Raw genomic sequence first — 19,001 nt, 5'->3', positions numbered from 1 at the left:
AGATCTGACTATAATTGAAAGGGTCTTGTAGTGAAAAACACAATGCTGGTCGGTTGCTGTGGGTTCTATTCCCTACGACGGCTGAATAGATTTTTAAGGGCTCGAGACAATTGTCCTACTATAAAAAGCCACTAGGCAGTCACATGAGTATACTGTTTTTACGCTTGGGAACAAGTACACAAGGACGGAAACCAGTCCCGCAACACAGCTAGTATCGTCCACAGAAGCCCGAACCTGAATGAAGAATAAAATACCAGTATAACAAAAGACACACACACACACAAATATCCTACAAACAACCTCAACAATATAATATATCTCATTAATTGTCAACCAAACTGTAATACATGTTACATCGGAAGTACCACTACCAAATTTGGTTCATCAAAACATCCAACACCCGTGCATACTATCATTTCCATAGTCTCGTGTCTAACCAATCTGTTACAGAACTTACAATTCATGCCCAGACCCCTCCCCCCCATTGACTCTGCCATTTCCATCATTAAACTAAAATCCAGCTACCGAATACTTCAATATGAAGCCCTAGCTATTGAATGGTACCGGCACCACTCAAACCTTAAAATTCTAAATTCCAAACTCCCCTTCAATCTTTCCCCAATTTGGAACCTCTCGCGATTAAAGTTCCCACATGTCAAAAAAGGCATCACGAGAGTATAATTTATTTCTTAAATACCATGTGCGTTCACTCTCTACACATTGCCAACTGAAGATGTTTTAACCAACGAAAGTCCCCGTAACGACTATTGGCTTCACCATGTTCACCTATTTAGTTTTAAATTATTCTTTTTCTTCTTTACTTCAATGACAACTAAGGATTGGATGTGTATGCTTCTGTTTCCTTGCGCCTATTTTAACTCAGTCAACATTTACCTACTTCCCCTCCCCCCTTTTAATTTTATTCAATTTAACAATTCAACCTAAATATTAACCACGCTGCCTAAGTAAGCCATTGCAGATTAATTCAAGGTGAGTACCGCTTTCTAAGCATTCGCTATCCTTTACAAGTACAGTAATAAAAAAATAATAATATTTTGTTAATAAGCAATTTATGCACTAGTCCACATTTTCCCCTCCATTTCGGGAGGGGTTCAAGCTCCCATGCGATTCAAGTGGAGGTAACCTGACCTTTTATTCCCCATTAGGGCATATTATTGAACAAGAAAATAAAAATACAGTCATAAAAAAATTTTTTTTTAGGAATATATATCTAAATATGACTATGATTCTAAAGAAAAAAGGTTAGGTTATCCCCTCCACTTCGGGAGGGTTCAAGCTCCCATAGGATTCAACTGGGGATAATCTGACCTTTTTTTCACCATTATGGAAAGCGTTCATTAGGGCAAGTTACCATTAGTGCTTCTAAAGTGATACCCGATGTTATCGTGTGTTGGATTTGCACACCAAGCAGCACAACGTCTGCCACATCTACCTGTCAATCAATATATCATTCTCGACTTTGCTCCAGACCAATGGGCTGAACTGGGGTCTGGTTGCCCACAAGGATAGCGACTCCTCCATGAGTAGGACCATCTGCAATTCTATCCTTAAGAAAAATTGAGATGTTACGCATGGTGGGATCATCATTTACCTTTAGGTAAGTCTCCTGCAAGCAAAAGCAAACTGGCTCGTGCTTTTGCAGGAGGGCCTTGATGTCATCAATATTTCGCCGGAATCCACGACAATTCCATTGTAGGAATTTAGCCATTATTTTGTCTTGGTGGGTCCATCAGCTGGCTTCCGAGTTGCTGAGGGCTTACTTTTATCAGTCTTGGGTTTATCTCTTTTGGGGAAGTATGGACACTGTCCGGTGTCCATTTCTTCCTCCACAAAGAGTTGCAAGACTGATTTGTCCGTTACCTCCTTGTCCTCTACATCCATTGTTTCTGTTATTATTGGTTGCTCTTTTTTACCACTTGGTTTTGGTAGTGGTGAAGCACTAGGAAGTACGGATATAGGAGTGGCAGCTGACTGTATTTTTTTGGTGGGCTTTTGTGAACTCAATAAATAGCATGCAATCAGAGTGAATGACTCTCTTGGTGGTACAATCTCTGTTTGTGTACCAATAGTGCACTTTGCTGAAACCTTCTCAGCATATGAAGTCTTCCCGATATTTATTGGTTGTATGCGTTTTCTAGCCTCTGGATAGGAGATATTCAGCTCTGTTTTCAGTTTTTGGATCTCTTTTTCATCCTTCACTGCTGGCATGCTCTGGAGTAGGCAGGATTCTCTTGTTGGCAATTTACAAAGATCGGTTTGGAAGATGAATATTTGTTGCTCTCGTGGTCTTTCACACCACATCGAGCACAGGCAGGGTTACCACGACAAGCTGTTTGTGAGTGGCCGTATTTTTGGAATTTGAAACACCTCAGTGGGTTTGGAATATAAATCCTCACTGGGCAGTTTAAGTACCCTGCCTTGATGGAACTTGGAGGCCGTGGGGTGTTAAATGTTAGGATGGGACTCGGGTAGGGACGAGATTCCCATCCTTTCGCATTGGATGGAGGGAAATCAAGAGTATTACTCCTTCTAATTGCTTCCCAAACATGCTGCTGTAGAAAACAATCATCGAATAAATCCACAAAAGCCTTGCTAGTGTGTGAGTGACCAATCCACAAATTCCAGTCCATCTCTGGAAAATTAAAATCTCCCATTATAAGACACTCTGATTTACTGGCCCACTCTATTTCTCTGCACACTTGCTCGTTATACTTATAAGATTCATTAGGTCTATAACACACACCTACTCTCATTTTTCCTTTCCCAGTGCACCAAATGTCACACCTTATGTCACACCAAACAGATTCAACATTGCACTGTCCACCAACATCAATTGGATGCACTTACTTAGATTTTATGTGTTTCTTAATTAACAGCATAACCCCTTCTCCCTTCCTGTCCTGTCTATCCTTTCTGTACACATTGTACTCCCCAAATTCTAATTCTTCACTGCTTATGTCTGTGTGTGTCACCACATCTCTGATATCCCAACAATATTTGCCTTTAATGTCTTGACTAGCACTTCAAACTCATTCAAATTTATTAACTATACTCCGAGCATTGATGTACATGCAAGTATACATGCACCTCTTTCTACTCTTAGTTACCCTAACACAGCCCATGTATTTACTAAAGTTCGAATAGCAAAGCTTAATAAAAGGTACTCACCTTAGATAATCTGCAGTTGTTACATGAGGTAGGATGGATGAATAATTTTGGGGTTTAAGAGGTTTGAATAATTTAGAGTTTAAATGAGTTAATTAGTAAGGATATGGAATTAAAAATTAAAATATGCTCAAGGAAGTAGAAGTGCACAACTCCGTCCCTGGTTGTCATTGAAGAATTAATTGATTAAAAATTCTAAAATAAATGAAACCGGTGAAGCCAAAAGCCATAACAACTGACTTTCGTTTTTAACGTCTTCAGTTGGCAATACTAAAGTGAGGAGAGAACACGTGTTTTAAAGAACTTCTATGTTCCCGTGATGCTCTTTGTGATATGCGGGAATCTTAGGTGCGTGAGATTCCAGACCGGGGAAAGGTTGGAGGGTAGTTTTGCATTTATGACATTTAATTTGGTGTGATGGCGGAACCTTTCTATAATAAGGGCTTCATATTGAAAAATTTTGTAACTAGATTTTAATTTTATAATGGTAATGGCAGAATCAACTAAAGGGGTGTGGGTGTGGGAATGTACATGTAGTGTAAGCTCGGTACTGGATTGCCCTGTTCTGAAACTGTTGTAATGGTAATAAGCCCATGTGTTAGAGGTTTTTGTGGAGCCGATGTAGCAGGCATTGCAATTTTGCTGACATTTGATTAAATATACAATATTATTCATGTCATTTATTGTCATTTTATGTCATTTTATGTTTCTTTGTATGTCTTAAATAGTGTCCCAAGTTTGTTATATGAGGAAAATATAAGTATAATGTCAGTGTCTGCGAACACTTGACGGAATTGTCTGGCGAGACTACTGTGATAAGGGAGAATGATGCGCGTGCTCCCTTTTGTGTTGTGTTTGGGTAAATTATTGGTGTTATTTTTGGCGACGGAAATAATATGTTGGATTAATTGGAACGGGTATTTCCTAGACATGAACTTTTTTGTAAGATATTGTAGTTCAACAGATAAGTCATCTTTTGAAGAGCTGTATTTAATAGCGTTGCGAATTTGGTTATAAAGAACAGCTTTTTTTGTACTAAGTGGGTGGTGTAATTCAAAGTGTAGATATTTACCTGTGTGTGTGTATTTTTCCTAAAAACCTTGGTTCCCAGTTTGGTGCCTGTTTTGTATATTGTGAGGTTAAGGAAATTTATTTGATTGTTAACTTCTGTTTCAAGTGTATATTTTAGTCTATCATGTATTGAGTTGAATTTAATAAAAAGATTATCAATTGTAGTTCTATTTCCTATTATAAGTATGTCGTCTGCATAACGTATATATAGTTTAATCCCTGAAGGGTAAGGCTGTAGTATTTGGTTTTCTATGGTTGCTAAATAAATCTCAGATAAGGGGGCAGAAATTCCTAGACCCATGGGTAGGCCGAATGTTTGTTGAAATATTTGGTTATAGAACCGGAAGTGTCTAGCATCCAGTAAAAACAAAGTAAGTTCTAAGATATTGTTGATGGAGAGAGAGAGAGTGAGAGGTGTGGTTGATTAAAGTATTGTCTGTCATTAGGAATTCTTATAAGGCTTGTAGTGTAAATGGTAAGTGTACGTTTGTATATAAAGAAACAACGTCAAAAGATGCTAAGATGTCTTCACTGGAAATTATGGTAGTATTTATTTTTTCAAATGCTTGATTAGTGTTACTAACTTTTGAATTTTGAGAATCTTGTGAGGGGGGATATAATTTTTACTAAAAAGGAGGATAGGTTGGCAAAGGCAGATTTGCTAAAGGAAACTACTGGTCTTAGGGGGTGGCCAGGTTTGTGTAATTTGGTGATGCCAAACATATGTGGGAGGATGTTGTTACATATACCAATTTGCTGTAATGGGATTTGATCTTAGTCTGCTTAGAATAACATCGAGTTTATTTTTAAGTTTGGAAATATTGTATGCGTTATCAATTTTATAGGTGTTTTGGTCGGAAAGGATCTGTTCCATTTTGTCGATATAGGTGCTTTTATCTAGAATTACAATTGTATCACCTTTGTCAGCTTTTTGTATAATAATGTTTGGAATATTCCGTAGTTTTTGTACAACATCCTCCCACATATATTTGGCATCACCAAATTACAAACCTGGCAAACCCCTAAGACCAATAGTTTCTTTTAGCAAATCTGCCTACCATGAGTAAGGTGATTACTGTGGTCTTAAACAGTTTTTAAATTCAGTGGTGCCAACTGATGATGTTACTAACTGAAAATTATAAATGGAAATCATTCAGGGAAGTAATCATAAAAGCTACTAAAGTTTTTATTCCAACAAAGAGATACTGTTCTTCAAGGTTTAGGCCTAAATGGATCTCAAGTGAAGTAATGATACTAGTGGTAAGAAAGGAAAATGTGTATGGGATGATTATAAATTAGCAAGCAACATTTAAAACCTGCATTGGTTACAAACTAGTCTGCAGTGCAATCAGGTCATTAAGTGTGTAGTCAATTTAAGGCAGATTATTAGTCTTTGGCTAAGAATTCTTTGCTTATGTTAACACTAGACATGAAGGGATGAATAACATCAGCCCACAAGATATCAATGGCATAACTATAGATGACCCTGTTCAGGTTGCTAACAATGTGAATAGATATTCTGTGTTTCCGTTTATACATGAGGAATTTTTTTTTAGGGATGGTGCTGGAATTATATCAAATTACACAGAGGTAAACGATTTTGACCTTTGACCATAATTAAGAGCACATTCTTGGATTCAGGAGAGGTGTGCAAATGTCTCTCCTATACACAAAGGGCAGGGGGCCAAAAGGCAATGTGAGCAATTATAGACCTGTAAGGTTGACTTCTTTTCCAGGGAATTTAATAAAATCAGTGGCTAAAAAAGTAGTATAGGATCATTTTAACAGGAATGGAATTCTGTGCATATCATAACAGTGAAAAATTTCAAGGATTTCTATTAGTAACTTAACTGTATTGTTTCAGTTGTTGAGATGGATCTGTATAAGCTTATCGATTTTATTGTCTTATAATATAGCTGCTGCAACTTTTGTATTTTTATAAAATTCAGACATTCATTCACCATTACTCTAAATAACAATACCCTAAAGCATTACCTGTCTCACACACATGCAGCACTATGACTGAAATTGAGATATATTCATCCTGTGACTGTTAGAGGTGTGATAGAAGAGAAAGGGATTGCCATGGAATAAAATTTAGAATATTACATTACATATGCTTTAGAGAAATTCAAGAGGGATTTCCAAGTTAATATTTATTAAAGAATATTAATTAGTTGAGGTAGTAGAGAAAACAGACAGTGGCTCATCCATCAGCAAAGAATTATGTTACAACATTACAACAGATCTGGAATTCAGGTTGCTAATAAACTGCGAGTGTAACTCTATTTTAGAGAATTAGAATATTTGAAATCTTTAAAATAAAAAGCAATGGTTAGACTGCACATGTATACTGCTTATTTTGGGGAATCTCATTTTAGAAAAGATTTTTTATAAAATGAGTGTGCATCCATTGCAACAGATCCTCGTTTTGGATCAGCTGCAATGGATGCACATAAGAGCTATTCAACAAAAGTTTTTTTTGGACAATGATAGAAATGGATGCAGAATCATAATCAACAACAAAGTATGAAAAAATGTTATAACTTCTTAACATGACAAAAGATTTTTTCTTCTAAAGAAGTTAAAAATATACTGCCATTAGTTTTTCTTAAACAAGGCTCCATTTCTTCTAGTTACATAAAAAGTCCATTCACAATTCACTTAGGTAAATGGACTATGTTCAATACTAAAGGGGAAAACCAAAGACTAGCCAGTAGGACAAAATTATTAAAAAAAATACCATTTAACTTTTGAGTTAAAAAGGGTGCAGCTGGGAGTACTGTCCATAAAAATTTAATTTGCAAAGATACTGGGCTTAATAAAGGCAAATATTGTAAGGTATAAAAAGAAAAAAAAAAAATTGTACATTATGATGATTATAGATATGCAAAATTCAATGTTTCCACATTTCTTTCAATCAGTTGTGCTCAAAGTGTTAATATTATTATTACCTGTGAATACCAGAACATTCTATGCATAGTGTTATACCCAAGTTGATGCTTGCCCATCGTGGATCTGAAGAACCGCAATCACAACATACTTCATTACTTTGAATTCCAAGAACTTGACTATCAAAGAGAATTAGATATTTTGTATGAGTGAGTAGGCAGGTCAGAAAAAATTAAAATATGTATAATAATAATATTCACATCAACTGAAAAAGAATAAAGCCAAATTCATATAAAATTATGCTTAAGCATTAAGCATAATTTTTAATGGTATTTTTGAATATTTTAGAGAATTATGATAAATTATGAATAAACAAACTATGAGATAATTGAGAAACAATGTGGAAGAGAAATTGTTGAAGATAAAAGTAAACTAGTTAACATATGCAATGCCTTACATTTCAGGAAATTAGATTTTCTTTTAATTAACAGAATTGTTTTATTTTTCTGTAATTAATAGAAGTGAAAAATAAATAAATATTTATCTTGTTACCTAATTACTAATTGATTAACTAATAATATACAAAAGTAATTGTTTTCACCCTCACTGCACACCCCTGCAATGTTTTGGAGTGAATTAAGTTATATCAACATCATGTGAAATTCAAAGCATATTTCAATTAGTGTATGATAACAAAAATATGAGGGGGGTGATCATTTAATTTGTGGACTATGCAATATTTTATGTTTACTGTGCAAACTTTCCATATCTACCACTAGATGCACTCTCCCTGATCGCTACTGAGCAGACACTTTATGCACATGCCAATACTTCTTGAGCTAGTGTTGCACAAAGAGTTTTTTTAGCTGCACGTCACTGATAATTGTTTTGAAGCAAGTATCATGTCGGACATACAGATTGAACAGCAATATGCAATTCATTATGGTGTCAGATAGGGCTTAAATGCATCGGAAACAGTTAAAGAGATAAATGAAGTGCATGGTAATGAGTGTCTTGGTAGAATGGCCATATTCGGGTGTGACTGACCTTTCCAGTGTGAAGTGGTTTCCCTATCAAGACAATGTCAGGCCCAATAGCTAATATATTTTGCAGGCAGTCATCACTGCCATAGGTTTCAAAACTTTTCTGCCACACGCCCCTTATTCACCGAACTCAGCCCCACATGATTTCTTCCTGTTTCCACATCTGAAGAAAGCTCTGAAAGGCAAGCATTTCGTGTCTGACACAATAATGCTAGCAGAGCACGTCACAGTCTTTCGAAAAATGGCTTGCAAGAAGCATTTAATGTGTCACAGTGGCGAAAGTGTGTAAATTTCAAGGGAGGTTATTGAGAAGGATAAATCCACAAAAGATTCGGATGATGACAAATAAAATAAGATCTTGCACCAGTTCACAAATTAAATTATTACCCCTCGTACTATCAAGTGCTTCAACTCCAATGAATAATACATGGATAGACAATGTGACACGTGTGAAAAAAAGAAATAACAGTTGCTGGATTTCTGTTTGTCTGATTTTAAATGGGAAGGCTCAATAAATTGTTCTTAAAGAGAAATATAAAATTTCTCATAAAACCCTCCAATGGGAATTAAAACATATATGGAAGGATAGACAAAGAAATAATAATTGCCAAATTCCTACTGCTTCAATTTTAATGAACTTTGGGATGCCTCATCAAATTTTTCCAAAAAAAGGTTATATATAAAATTTCATAAAAATCTATCCACCGAGAGTCGAATTATTACATGCAGACAGACAGATGGACAAACATGGTGAAGACAATAGGCACTTTATGCATATACTGTATGCTAATGTGCCTAATAAGCTCCTGGGGTGTTGATAGAATGTACATGATTATATAAACAGAAGAAGAGGTAAGGGAACTATTGGCCATAATTACTAAAACATCTTTAGATTCAGGGCAGGTCCCTAGATTGAAAATTTCTCCACTATTCAAAAAGGAACTGGCATCAAAGGGCAAACTGATTAATTCTAGATGTGTAAGTTTGATTTCTGTTCCAGAAAAAATAATTGAGCCAATGATCACAGAAGTAATGCAGTATTATGGCAATAACAGCATAAATTTTTTAAGAGGGAGATCATGTCCGATCAATCTGATTAGCTGACATGATGCAGCAACAAAGGAATTAGATGAAAAACAATTTTGACATTGTATATTTATCCATTCTACTGAACTATATTAATTAATTAATTTATTTATTTTTTTATAAAAACTCCAAACATGAGAGGTATTAGAACCTATAGTACTTAGTACCATGCTTGGGTTGGAGGTTGACAAGACAATAGAAGATATTTGTTGACATTAGACTTGAACTTCTGTAGACTGTAATTTTCAGGAAATACATATGAAGGAAGGTTGTTCCAGAAAATGGCAGTTGAATGAATAAACGAGGAAGATGAAAAGTTGGTTCTGGGAGTTTGAAGTTGGACAGTAAATGGATGTTGGTGGCATGCGTTCAGACTGTTTTGAAAGAGAGAGTGGAAATTATAGAAGCCAATTCAGAAGAACAGTGCCCATGGAAGTATCTATAGAAAAGGCATGCAGCAGAAACAGTAGTCTATGAGACAGCGAGTGCAGAGACTCTTTTAGAGAGGAGTCATTAATTAACCCAACTGCCCTCTTCTGAATGGAATCTAGAAGACTGAGAGAGGTTTTGAGGGCACTGCCTCAGATGTGGGAACAATATTCCATGGTAGGGAATATGCGATTTGTACAGAGTGAACAGCTGTTTGAAAGAAGAGTAACACCAAGAGCGAAGAGAAAACCAAGTTTTTTAGATGCAGAGGAAGCAATATTTGTTATGTGCTTATGCCAAGAGAGATTAGAAGTCAATGTAATCCCCAAAAGAGATATATCATCTTGCCTAGAAATCGGAGTGTCCCGAAAGATCAGCATAGGAGCAGAAGGATCTATATAAGACAAGACTGAGTTTTAGAGATATAAGACAAGACTGAGTTTTAGAAGGATTGAAATCAACTAAGTTGTCTTTGCCCCACTGGAGAATTACCTGGAGATCGACATTTAAGGAATTGGTAGCGGATATTCAAGAAGTTGAAGCTGATTGAGCAGGGCAAGGTTTCTCAAAATGGAAAGTGGAATGCAATATGCTATAACCGGCAAAACTATGGATAGGATTTCCAGCCAATGGAAGAAGGTCATTAATATACAAGTGGAAAAAAGTGGGGGAAAGAACTGACCCTTGGGGAACACCGGCATTAGTGGAGAAATTAGAAGACAGAGAGCGATCAGAGCGAAAACTAGATAACCAATTACAAGAACAGTTGGCAAACCATAAGATGGAGGCTTGTTTAGAAGACCTTTATGCCAAACACGATCGAAAGCCTTTCAGGTGTCTAGAGCAACTGCTTGTGTTTCACTGAACTTTTCCATTGAATTTGTCAATAAATGGGTAACATAAGCCAGAATATCACCAGTGGATCGACACTAATGGAATCCATACTTGCGATCGTTGATCAGACAGAAGGTTTCAAGGTAATTTAAGAGTTGGCGGTTAATTGATTTCTCCATTACTTTGGAAAGAGTAGAAGTAATTGCAATGGAATGATAAATTGGATGGGAGGGATTTGTCACCATTTTTTGGAACTGGCTGGATATGAGCAAATTTCCAAGCAGAAAGAAAAACACCTTTGGAATAAGAAAGTGAACAAAGGCAACAAAGAACAGGAGTAAGTTCAGGAGCACAGGTTTTGAGAACAAGTTGAGAGATACCATCAGGACCTGGAGCTTTCTTAGCATCAAGATTTGTCAAAATCCTTCTGACATCCTTTTGACGGAAGACCACAGGAAGCTTTGAATAGCGCGTGTTGGGAATGGTGGGAGGTGTTTTACCAAGATCATTAACACATGAATTGGAAGAAAAATGGGATGCTAGCAGGTCAGCTTTATCCTTGGCTGAAGTGACAACAGAACAATCTGGTTTTGACAGAGGTGGGAGCAAAGATGGGCAAAAGCTGCGGTCAATATCTTTGGCAAGAGACCAGAATGCTCGGCTACCATTAGGGCAAGAAGCAAGTTTTCTGCTCTTGGCCTGTTCAAAATCTAGTTTGGATTGATTAATAACTGCTTTACAATTGTTGCAAGCTTTGGCGTAGGTAGAAGATGAAACTGAAGAATTGGAAACAAGTCAATTACGATATGCAACATTCTTCTCTTGAACAGCCTTAGCACATTTATTGGAAAACCAAGGTTTACATAAAGGACGAGATTTTAAAGTGGAGTGTGGAATAAAGGATTCCATTCCTACAAGAATAATTTCAGTAACACGATCTGAGCAAACGCTGACATAAGAAGTTTTGAAGCAGTAATCCGACCAAGGAAAGGAAGAAAAGAAATCTCGCTCGTCATCCCATTTTGTATTCTTGTAATGCCAAACAATAAGAGGTTGGGAATAGCCATGAGATATGAGATAAAGGCTCCATTGGAGAAGAGACAATCACCAAGTTGTGATCCGAGGTGTCTAAAGGACCACTCACTTCAACCGTGTACTTAGAAGGATTATTTGTGAGAAAAAGATCATGCATGTTGGCTGTATGGTTAGGATTGTCCGGTATTCTTGCAGGTAAATGAACAATCTACACAAGGTCATTAGTAATTGCAAAAGCCTCAGTATCTTGGCCAGCTGGGTTGGTGTGACTAGAAAATGGAAGCCTACTGGAACATTAAAATCACCAAGGAACATTACTGACTGTTAGGAAAGTTGGACTGGAGAAAGTTAAGTTACAAAGAGAGAGAGTTAGTCAAAGACCTCCAAGTGATTAGTGGAATTGGGAGAACGGTAGAGAAAACGATGAATCTGACACAATGAGATAGAGAGATTTTAAGCCAGAGAAGATCAAAAAGAGGAGATTCCAAATTACCAAGTCTCTAATAGGAATATCAGAATGGACATATGCACAAGAACCACCTTTGAGGCGAAAGGAATCATACAGTGAATAATTTGGGCAACTGAGATGAGCAGTAGTTGAATCAATCGATAACTGACATTCTGTCAGAAAAAGTACATGGGGTTTGGCAGACTGCAAGTGGAAATGGACATCACTGAGATTAGATTTGAGACCACGTATATTTGTGATATGAACTAGGAAGTGTTTGGGAGGTTTAGATCTTTTCGTAGATAAACTTACTCTATTAGTTTGACAATTCGTGGTGTATTCAATAGTAAGAAAAAGTGGGAGAGACATGCTGTGTGGAGTAATGAAATTTTTTGGTATGGCATACACATGATAAGAAAATACCCAGATCCTTGACATAACGTGGCCTCTACAATGCCCCCCCCCCACATACACACTACTCGGACTCCCTCCAGTCACTATCTGGAAGAGTAGAGGTAGCAAGCTTATATACACTAGCTGATCCAGAAGCCTCCTAAAGAGTTATGAATAGGTTCGGTACAGTGTACTAACTAGCGGCTGGCCTGCAAACACCATTTTAGAGCTCGAAATGTAAGAATATTGGATCTTGCCATGATGTTCTTCATAACCTCAAAAGTCATCAGTCATAATGCATGATGGAAGAAATGGGGAAGGGTATTTGAGATGAGATGGGTATTTACATATCTAACTCAATTTACATTATGTTTCAAGCTATGTTGTTGCAGCCACTGATGCTTCTCTTTATTTCTCTTTGTTACTCTTCAGAATCTATTAATTAACTGTAATTTTAATTTATTTAAAATGGTTATGATGAGCTTAGTTGCTAGGCACTGTTCATACTGCAACATATAGTCCCGTTGATTTTATATTCTAGTTCCATTATTTATATTTCATTTTCCAGTTAGCAGTTTGGCATTCTGTTGTGAGTGGATGCATAAACATTTTTGTTTAATTTTGCACTGCATAAGGGTCATCATCATTTTGGATATACATTGGTGTTCAAAGAAAGTGCATCACCTAGGAATTTCACATGTTTAACCCTTTTTCACAATGGTATGTTACATTAATGACTAGCATCATAAATAGAAATATAAACAAAAGACATTTATTAATAGTTAAGGCAAAGCTAATTAATATTTGACTGGTGCTCTCAAAATGACTGAAATGTTATCAGAAGCCCTCAATTTGCTTCAGTTTATCATTTTAAATAAAAATTACACAAGCAAGGAATGACTGACATAAGCAAGGAATGACTGCAACTCTTGCAGAGCGTGCTTATATAGCTGAAAGTAACAGCTGATGCGATATTACGTCATCACCTACAAATGTCAATCTTATCTGATGCAATCTGTAAGAAATATTGCCATATACTTACGTTATTTGAATGGCAATTACAATTTTAAGGGGTAGTGCACTTTCTTTGAACACCAGTATATATTGCATTGGCTGGCTCACAGTATTTGGCTGCTTTTTGATGCACTGATATTTGTAGCATTCAAAATTCAGTGACAACTATTGTTGTCCAGTGGTTGTTTCATTTTTTGTTTCCAGGGATGCAAGTCTAAATTTCTTATAATTGGTTCATAAATTATGTTGCATTGGCTTTCTATTTAAAGTAATCCAAAATTTTTCGTACATATTCCTTCCACAACACTCTTTCTCTCAGTTTAGTCCCCTCTTCTGTTCTCCTCAACTCTGTCAACAGACCCCTGACTTACAACTGCTCAGCTTAACAGGGCATTCAAGACATTACCTGCCTAAGGTACTTCCCATAGATATATTTCAATGATTAATGATTCATCATGTTCTTGAATGTCTCAACTTGAACAATACAAATTTTGATCCCATTATGTTTGTAGGTTGATAGGTGTCTTCCTTCTTTCTGCTGTAACAGAAAGAAGGAAGACACCGTCTCAAATTATGGATTTGCTGAAATTGGAGCAACATTCAGTCATAAAGTTTCTCAACAAAGAAAATGAGTCAGAGGCCATTCATGAAAGTATGGTGGCTGTTTATGGCAACAGTGTTCCTTCAGAGTACTAGGTGAAATTCTGATCAAAACAATTCGAGTGGGATAGAGTCCATCGAAGATAATCCATGTCCAGGAATGCCTGTGGCAACGACCACTCCAGAAATGTGCCAAGCTGTGGAAACCCTTGTGCTGAATGACGGAGGTTTAAAAGTGTCCCAAATCTTTAGGGAATGTAGCACATCTGAGGCTATTACAGCTGTGTTCTCCCCCAGAAAATTTTTCCAGCCAGGTGGCATTATGAAGTAGTTGGGTGGCGAAGTGTAATACTTCACAATATTATAAAATTTTCTGTTACATATTTATAAATGTGACAAGTGATCCAGAGCAAAAATTAATTGTATAATTTAACATTATATGCTTCTGTCGCATTGATCTCAATCGCATAGTATGTTCAAATTAATATTGATCGAGATCAGTGAGTAGTACCATACCGTACCACGAGGATCGCTTAAATTCAGTGGTTGGTGCACCCATTTGACAGGTCCTGGGTTGAACACTGAACAGTCCTCCATGAATATTTGGGGATGACTAAGGTCAATGCAAGGTGGGTCGTAGATTTCTGACCCCTATGCAGAAGCAATTCAGAGTACAGTTGTAAACAGAATTCAGTGCTTTATGGAAGAGATCCTGAAACTTATCTACAGAAATATGGAAGTTATGGATGATGAAATGTGAGTTCAGCACTGGGATCCCAAGGCCAAGAAAAAAATCAATGCAATGGAAGTACAATTGTTCTCCTTCACCCGAAAAATTTCAGACACAACTTTCAGCTGGAAAGATTATTGCCACCATTTTTTGGGATGCTGAGGGAATTTTGTGCATTCAATATTTGGAACACAAGCAGGCAGTTACTAGGAGATCATATGCATCCCTACTGTAAAACCTAAGGAATGTCATAGAGGAAAAATAATGTCGAAAACTTTCCAGAGGTGTACTGCTGCTTTGAGAGACTGACTATACAGAAATTATATCTGTATAGTTTAATATCTGTATTATATCTGTAAAGTATGCCTCTGCTGACATCCATGCTGTGAAAGATTTTCCAGCCAAATTAGCTGAAATAACTGAAAAGGAAGACTAATGTTAAGGGTATTGAACACGAAGTGGATTCCTTCACAAAGATACATTGCTAAAGAAGAAAAGTCAATACCTAGCTTCCAAGTTGCAAACAACTCAACAATAGAGCGAGTTGATTCAAAGGATCAAGTGACTTTATTGTTGAGATAAAATGCAGCAGGTTGATAGCAAATAGTAGTAGTAGTAGGAGAAGCATGTGATGCAAGAAAGCAAGCTCATGTAGCATCAGCCAAAAAAATAAATGGCATGTGTACCCTGTATGAACAAAAGATGTTTTATGTTATCTTTGACAACATCTACTAAATTTCAAACAGCTAGAACCGAAATCACAAACAATGTAATTTTTACTCACGCCCGCTACTTACTTACCGAATCAATGTTAGTGATAAATAGGATCACATGCCAGCTGCTTACTCTGCCGAATCAACATTTGGAAGAGGGTAGGCCAAGAGCCTAACTATCCATTTGATTGTAGTCATTAGTATGATTGTAACAATACAAATATAAGTATTTGTATTGTTACAATCATACTATCATGTTACTGTCATATTGAATCATGCTACTCTGTCATGCTTTGTCGCAAATCACACATGCAGCGCTAACAAGATCTGCAAGAAACAACAATATCCACGCATAATATAATAAGAGATGGTAACGCTGCACATTCTATTTGGCAATAAGGAAACAGAGATACTGTCAGAGATGACATATGCCAAGATCTACGATGACAATGAAGAGTTCATACTAGATCGTAAATTGTATGAATTGGACTTAGACATTGAAAAACGATTGAAATATGTAAGACAACAATGACCCCGATGAAGCATGCGGTAATGACCTGCATAGCCTTGTAGTGCAACTGCAAGAAGACCCCTTTTAAAACTTTTACAATCATCCAAACTGCGAGATGAATTAGGATCTAAAGTTAACCAAGCTCAACTCCAAATAAACGCAAAAACTTGATGACCAATGACAAGCAAAAGATTCTCCCTGTTCATGTAATTTGGAGTCTGCTATCTCCCAACTGCAAACTGATTCAAATATTCTTGACTGGCCTAGCTGGTTGAAATATACAACTGCTTCAGTAATACAGATGGGAACTGTAACACCTACATAAGACTGAAGCGCATGTAATATAATGATCTTGGACTCAGAGCTGGTTCATGCCAGATCCCAAAAAAAAAAAAAATGCCAGTGACTAAATTATTTTCCCCAGAACAAAAGTTAAATAAACAGGTCTGTAATTTCCCTTGTCACCATTTGAACCCCCTTTGTGAATTATGGATACATTTGCAAATCACCAGTCTGTGGGGACCTCCCCTGAGTCCAAGGATGCACTCATAATTATGGCTAAGGGTTTGCTTACTTCCACTGCCACCTCCTTTAATATAACTGGATATAACCGCAGGTGTCTTATTTTAACTTGCTATTACAAAATGTCTCCTCCATTTTGTAATAACAGAGAGTAAACTCTCAGTTAATGCAAATTCATTTAGCTCCCTATTAGAGTTTGCTAAACTTCTGGCCTCCCTCATGTGTGAATGTATAGTTGCATACAAAACAACTGCATCACCTTAAAAAAAGTAACATTTGTAGTGAAAGGTATAAGATATTAACCCCGGGGGCATCTGGTGAGTATGGGCTTGGCACACCCAGGCTCCTGAGCTCAATATCATCATTCTTCTCTTTCTTGGCAATTCCCTTCTGCTTCTGGCTCTTGCTCTCTCAGGATAATTCAAAATTTTTTTTTTTTTTTTTTTGGCTGGTGCAGCATAAGCCTCGGTTGCACCATATAGCAAATAATATTAATAATAATAATATTTTTTGTTTGATTAAAGTCAGTTTGTTTGTCGCAAAGCAAAGGTACTGCATCAGACAGTAATTGCAAATCGATATTTGAAACAGCTATGCCTTCGTAATCGCCATGCTAGTGCTCCTGATCTAAAATTGGACTTTGAGATGGCCTCTGATGTTGAAACAAGTGCACTAACTATCCAAAGATGGCTTCCAGAATGTGGTCTGCATGCCTATCGGCCCAAGAAGAAGAAGAAGAAGAAGCAGCAGCCTTTGTTGACCCAACAAATGAGGAAGAAGGGACTTGCTAGGGTTAAAATGCATGTTTCATGAACAAAAACAGCAATGGGACACCATCATCTTTTCTGACGAATCGAAATTTAACCTGCATGGCTAGGATGGGAAGCGATATGTTAGAAGACGAAAATTGGAGGCATACCATCCTGAAGGCATAACACCAACTGTAAAGTTCCCCACCAGTCAGATAGTATGGGAATGCATAACAAGCAAAGGGGTGGGGTGAATAAGTTTATTACCGGAATGGTGAATGCAGAAATCTACACTGCTACCTTGGAGGAGTGCCTGAAACTCATTATTAGGGATTGCTACACAGTAAAATTGTAAATCGCCACACAGTAAGTTTTATGCTATTTAGATTTAATGAGGAGTTTTTCTTCTTGTCTCAGAAGGCTTAAAACATACTTACCAAATGTTTTTCCTTGTTTTGATCCCTTAAGTTGCAGTCATACCTCAGAAATTCTGGCATTACAGTGCTGGACTGGCCCAGCTACAGTCCAGATTTGAACCCTATCGAAAATTACTCATACATAATGTTGTCTAAAATTGCTCAGAAGAAGCCAACAAGTAAGATTCAGCTGCACGAGAGCATCATAAGGGTGTGGTACAACGAAATTGGGCAACCATATATCCAGAAGCTGATTAACTCTATGCCAGATCATTGCAAGGCTGTAATTATAGCTCAAGGAAGAACAACAAAATATTGAGGACTGATTTTTGCTGATTTACAGTACATAATACAATTACATTAACTTGTCATTTCAGTTTGTACACGTAAATGCAATAAAATGTATGTTTGGTTGTCATGATTGCCATTTGCATGATTTCTTATATTTCCGTTAATTACACATTTTACCCTTTGGGAAGATATTTATGGCAATTAGGTATATCAGGTGGAGTCTTTTTATTGGATTTCATTCACAGAGATATATATCCCATCTAATAAATGCATTTAGAATATTTCTGTGCACAATGCAGTGCATAACACATTATTTGTAAAATTCACATGTGATTCAGTTTTTTTGTCCACCACTAGATAGAAAATGCTCATTCAGTTGATCGGCTTCCTGAGTAGCCAAATTTTCGATTTTCGTCTTCTAACATATCGCTTCCCATCTGAGCCATCGTTATCAAGTGAACTAATCTGATTCATCCCCTTCCTTCTACAGTTGACACAAGTAAAGAAGTGTTTGCTGTTTTCCTTTGCCAAAAATTTTTCATAATCTTCCTTCACCTATCTAACATCCTTTGTGACTTCATTACAGACTCAAGGCTGAAAAAGTTAAAGGTCCCTAGTTTAGATAACCTATTTTTTTGTTTATTAATAATTCAATTAAGAATGTATTTTAACTAAAGAATATATACTCAATGTAACTGCATAATACTACTGAACTGTAATTTTTTTTTTAAATATCTTACATTCAAAAATTAAGGTTACCTGTATGCTCGAGGTGAATTTACCGAAGAAACCAAATTGCACTTAACAAATCCACTAGAATTACTGCTCCTGTGTCCACAATCTTTAATTATTTCCTATAAAAATTTAAATCTGAGTGCACATAAACAATTATAATTTATTTATTGATTCTTTATTTTAATTTACATAATTATAACTTAAAATTATAATTAAAGAACTTTCTGTTTCTATTTAGATAAAAAGGAAATGAAGCAAAATTTAGTTAAAACTGAATACTGGTTTCATTTAATTGGGAAATTT

General features: G+C 36.5%; 1 protein-coding gene across 1 annotated transcript in view; it reads right to left on the bottom strand.

Moving 5' to 3' along the window:
* Positions 1 to 19,001, bottom strand: part of CenB1A (Centaurin beta 1A) — an 806,494-nt gene that overhangs the window by 316,333 nt on the left and 471,160 nt on the right. The window contains exons 14-15 of the mRNA XM_090384002.1: positions 18,723 to 18,817; positions 7,212 to 7,328 (exon numbers count right to left, since the gene is read on the bottom strand). Coding sequence (XP_090240128.1) covers positions 7,212 to 7,328; positions 18,723 to 18,817 — 212 coding nt within the window. The remainder of the gene's footprint in view (positions 1 to 7,211; positions 7,329 to 18,722; positions 18,818 to 19,001) is intronic.

The sequence above is a fragment of the Mastigoproctus giganteus genome, chromosome 10, assembly GCF_048544385.1.
Source record: "Mastigoproctus giganteus isolate SK-2022 chromosome 10, ASM4854438v1, whole genome shotgun sequence".
Lineage (NCBI taxonomy): Eukaryota > Metazoa > Arthropoda > Arachnida > Uropygi > Thelyphonidae > Mastigoproctus > Mastigoproctus giganteus.
Note: the sequence above shows the minus strand (reverse complement) of the source record. Positions and strands in the feature narration are given on the sequence as shown.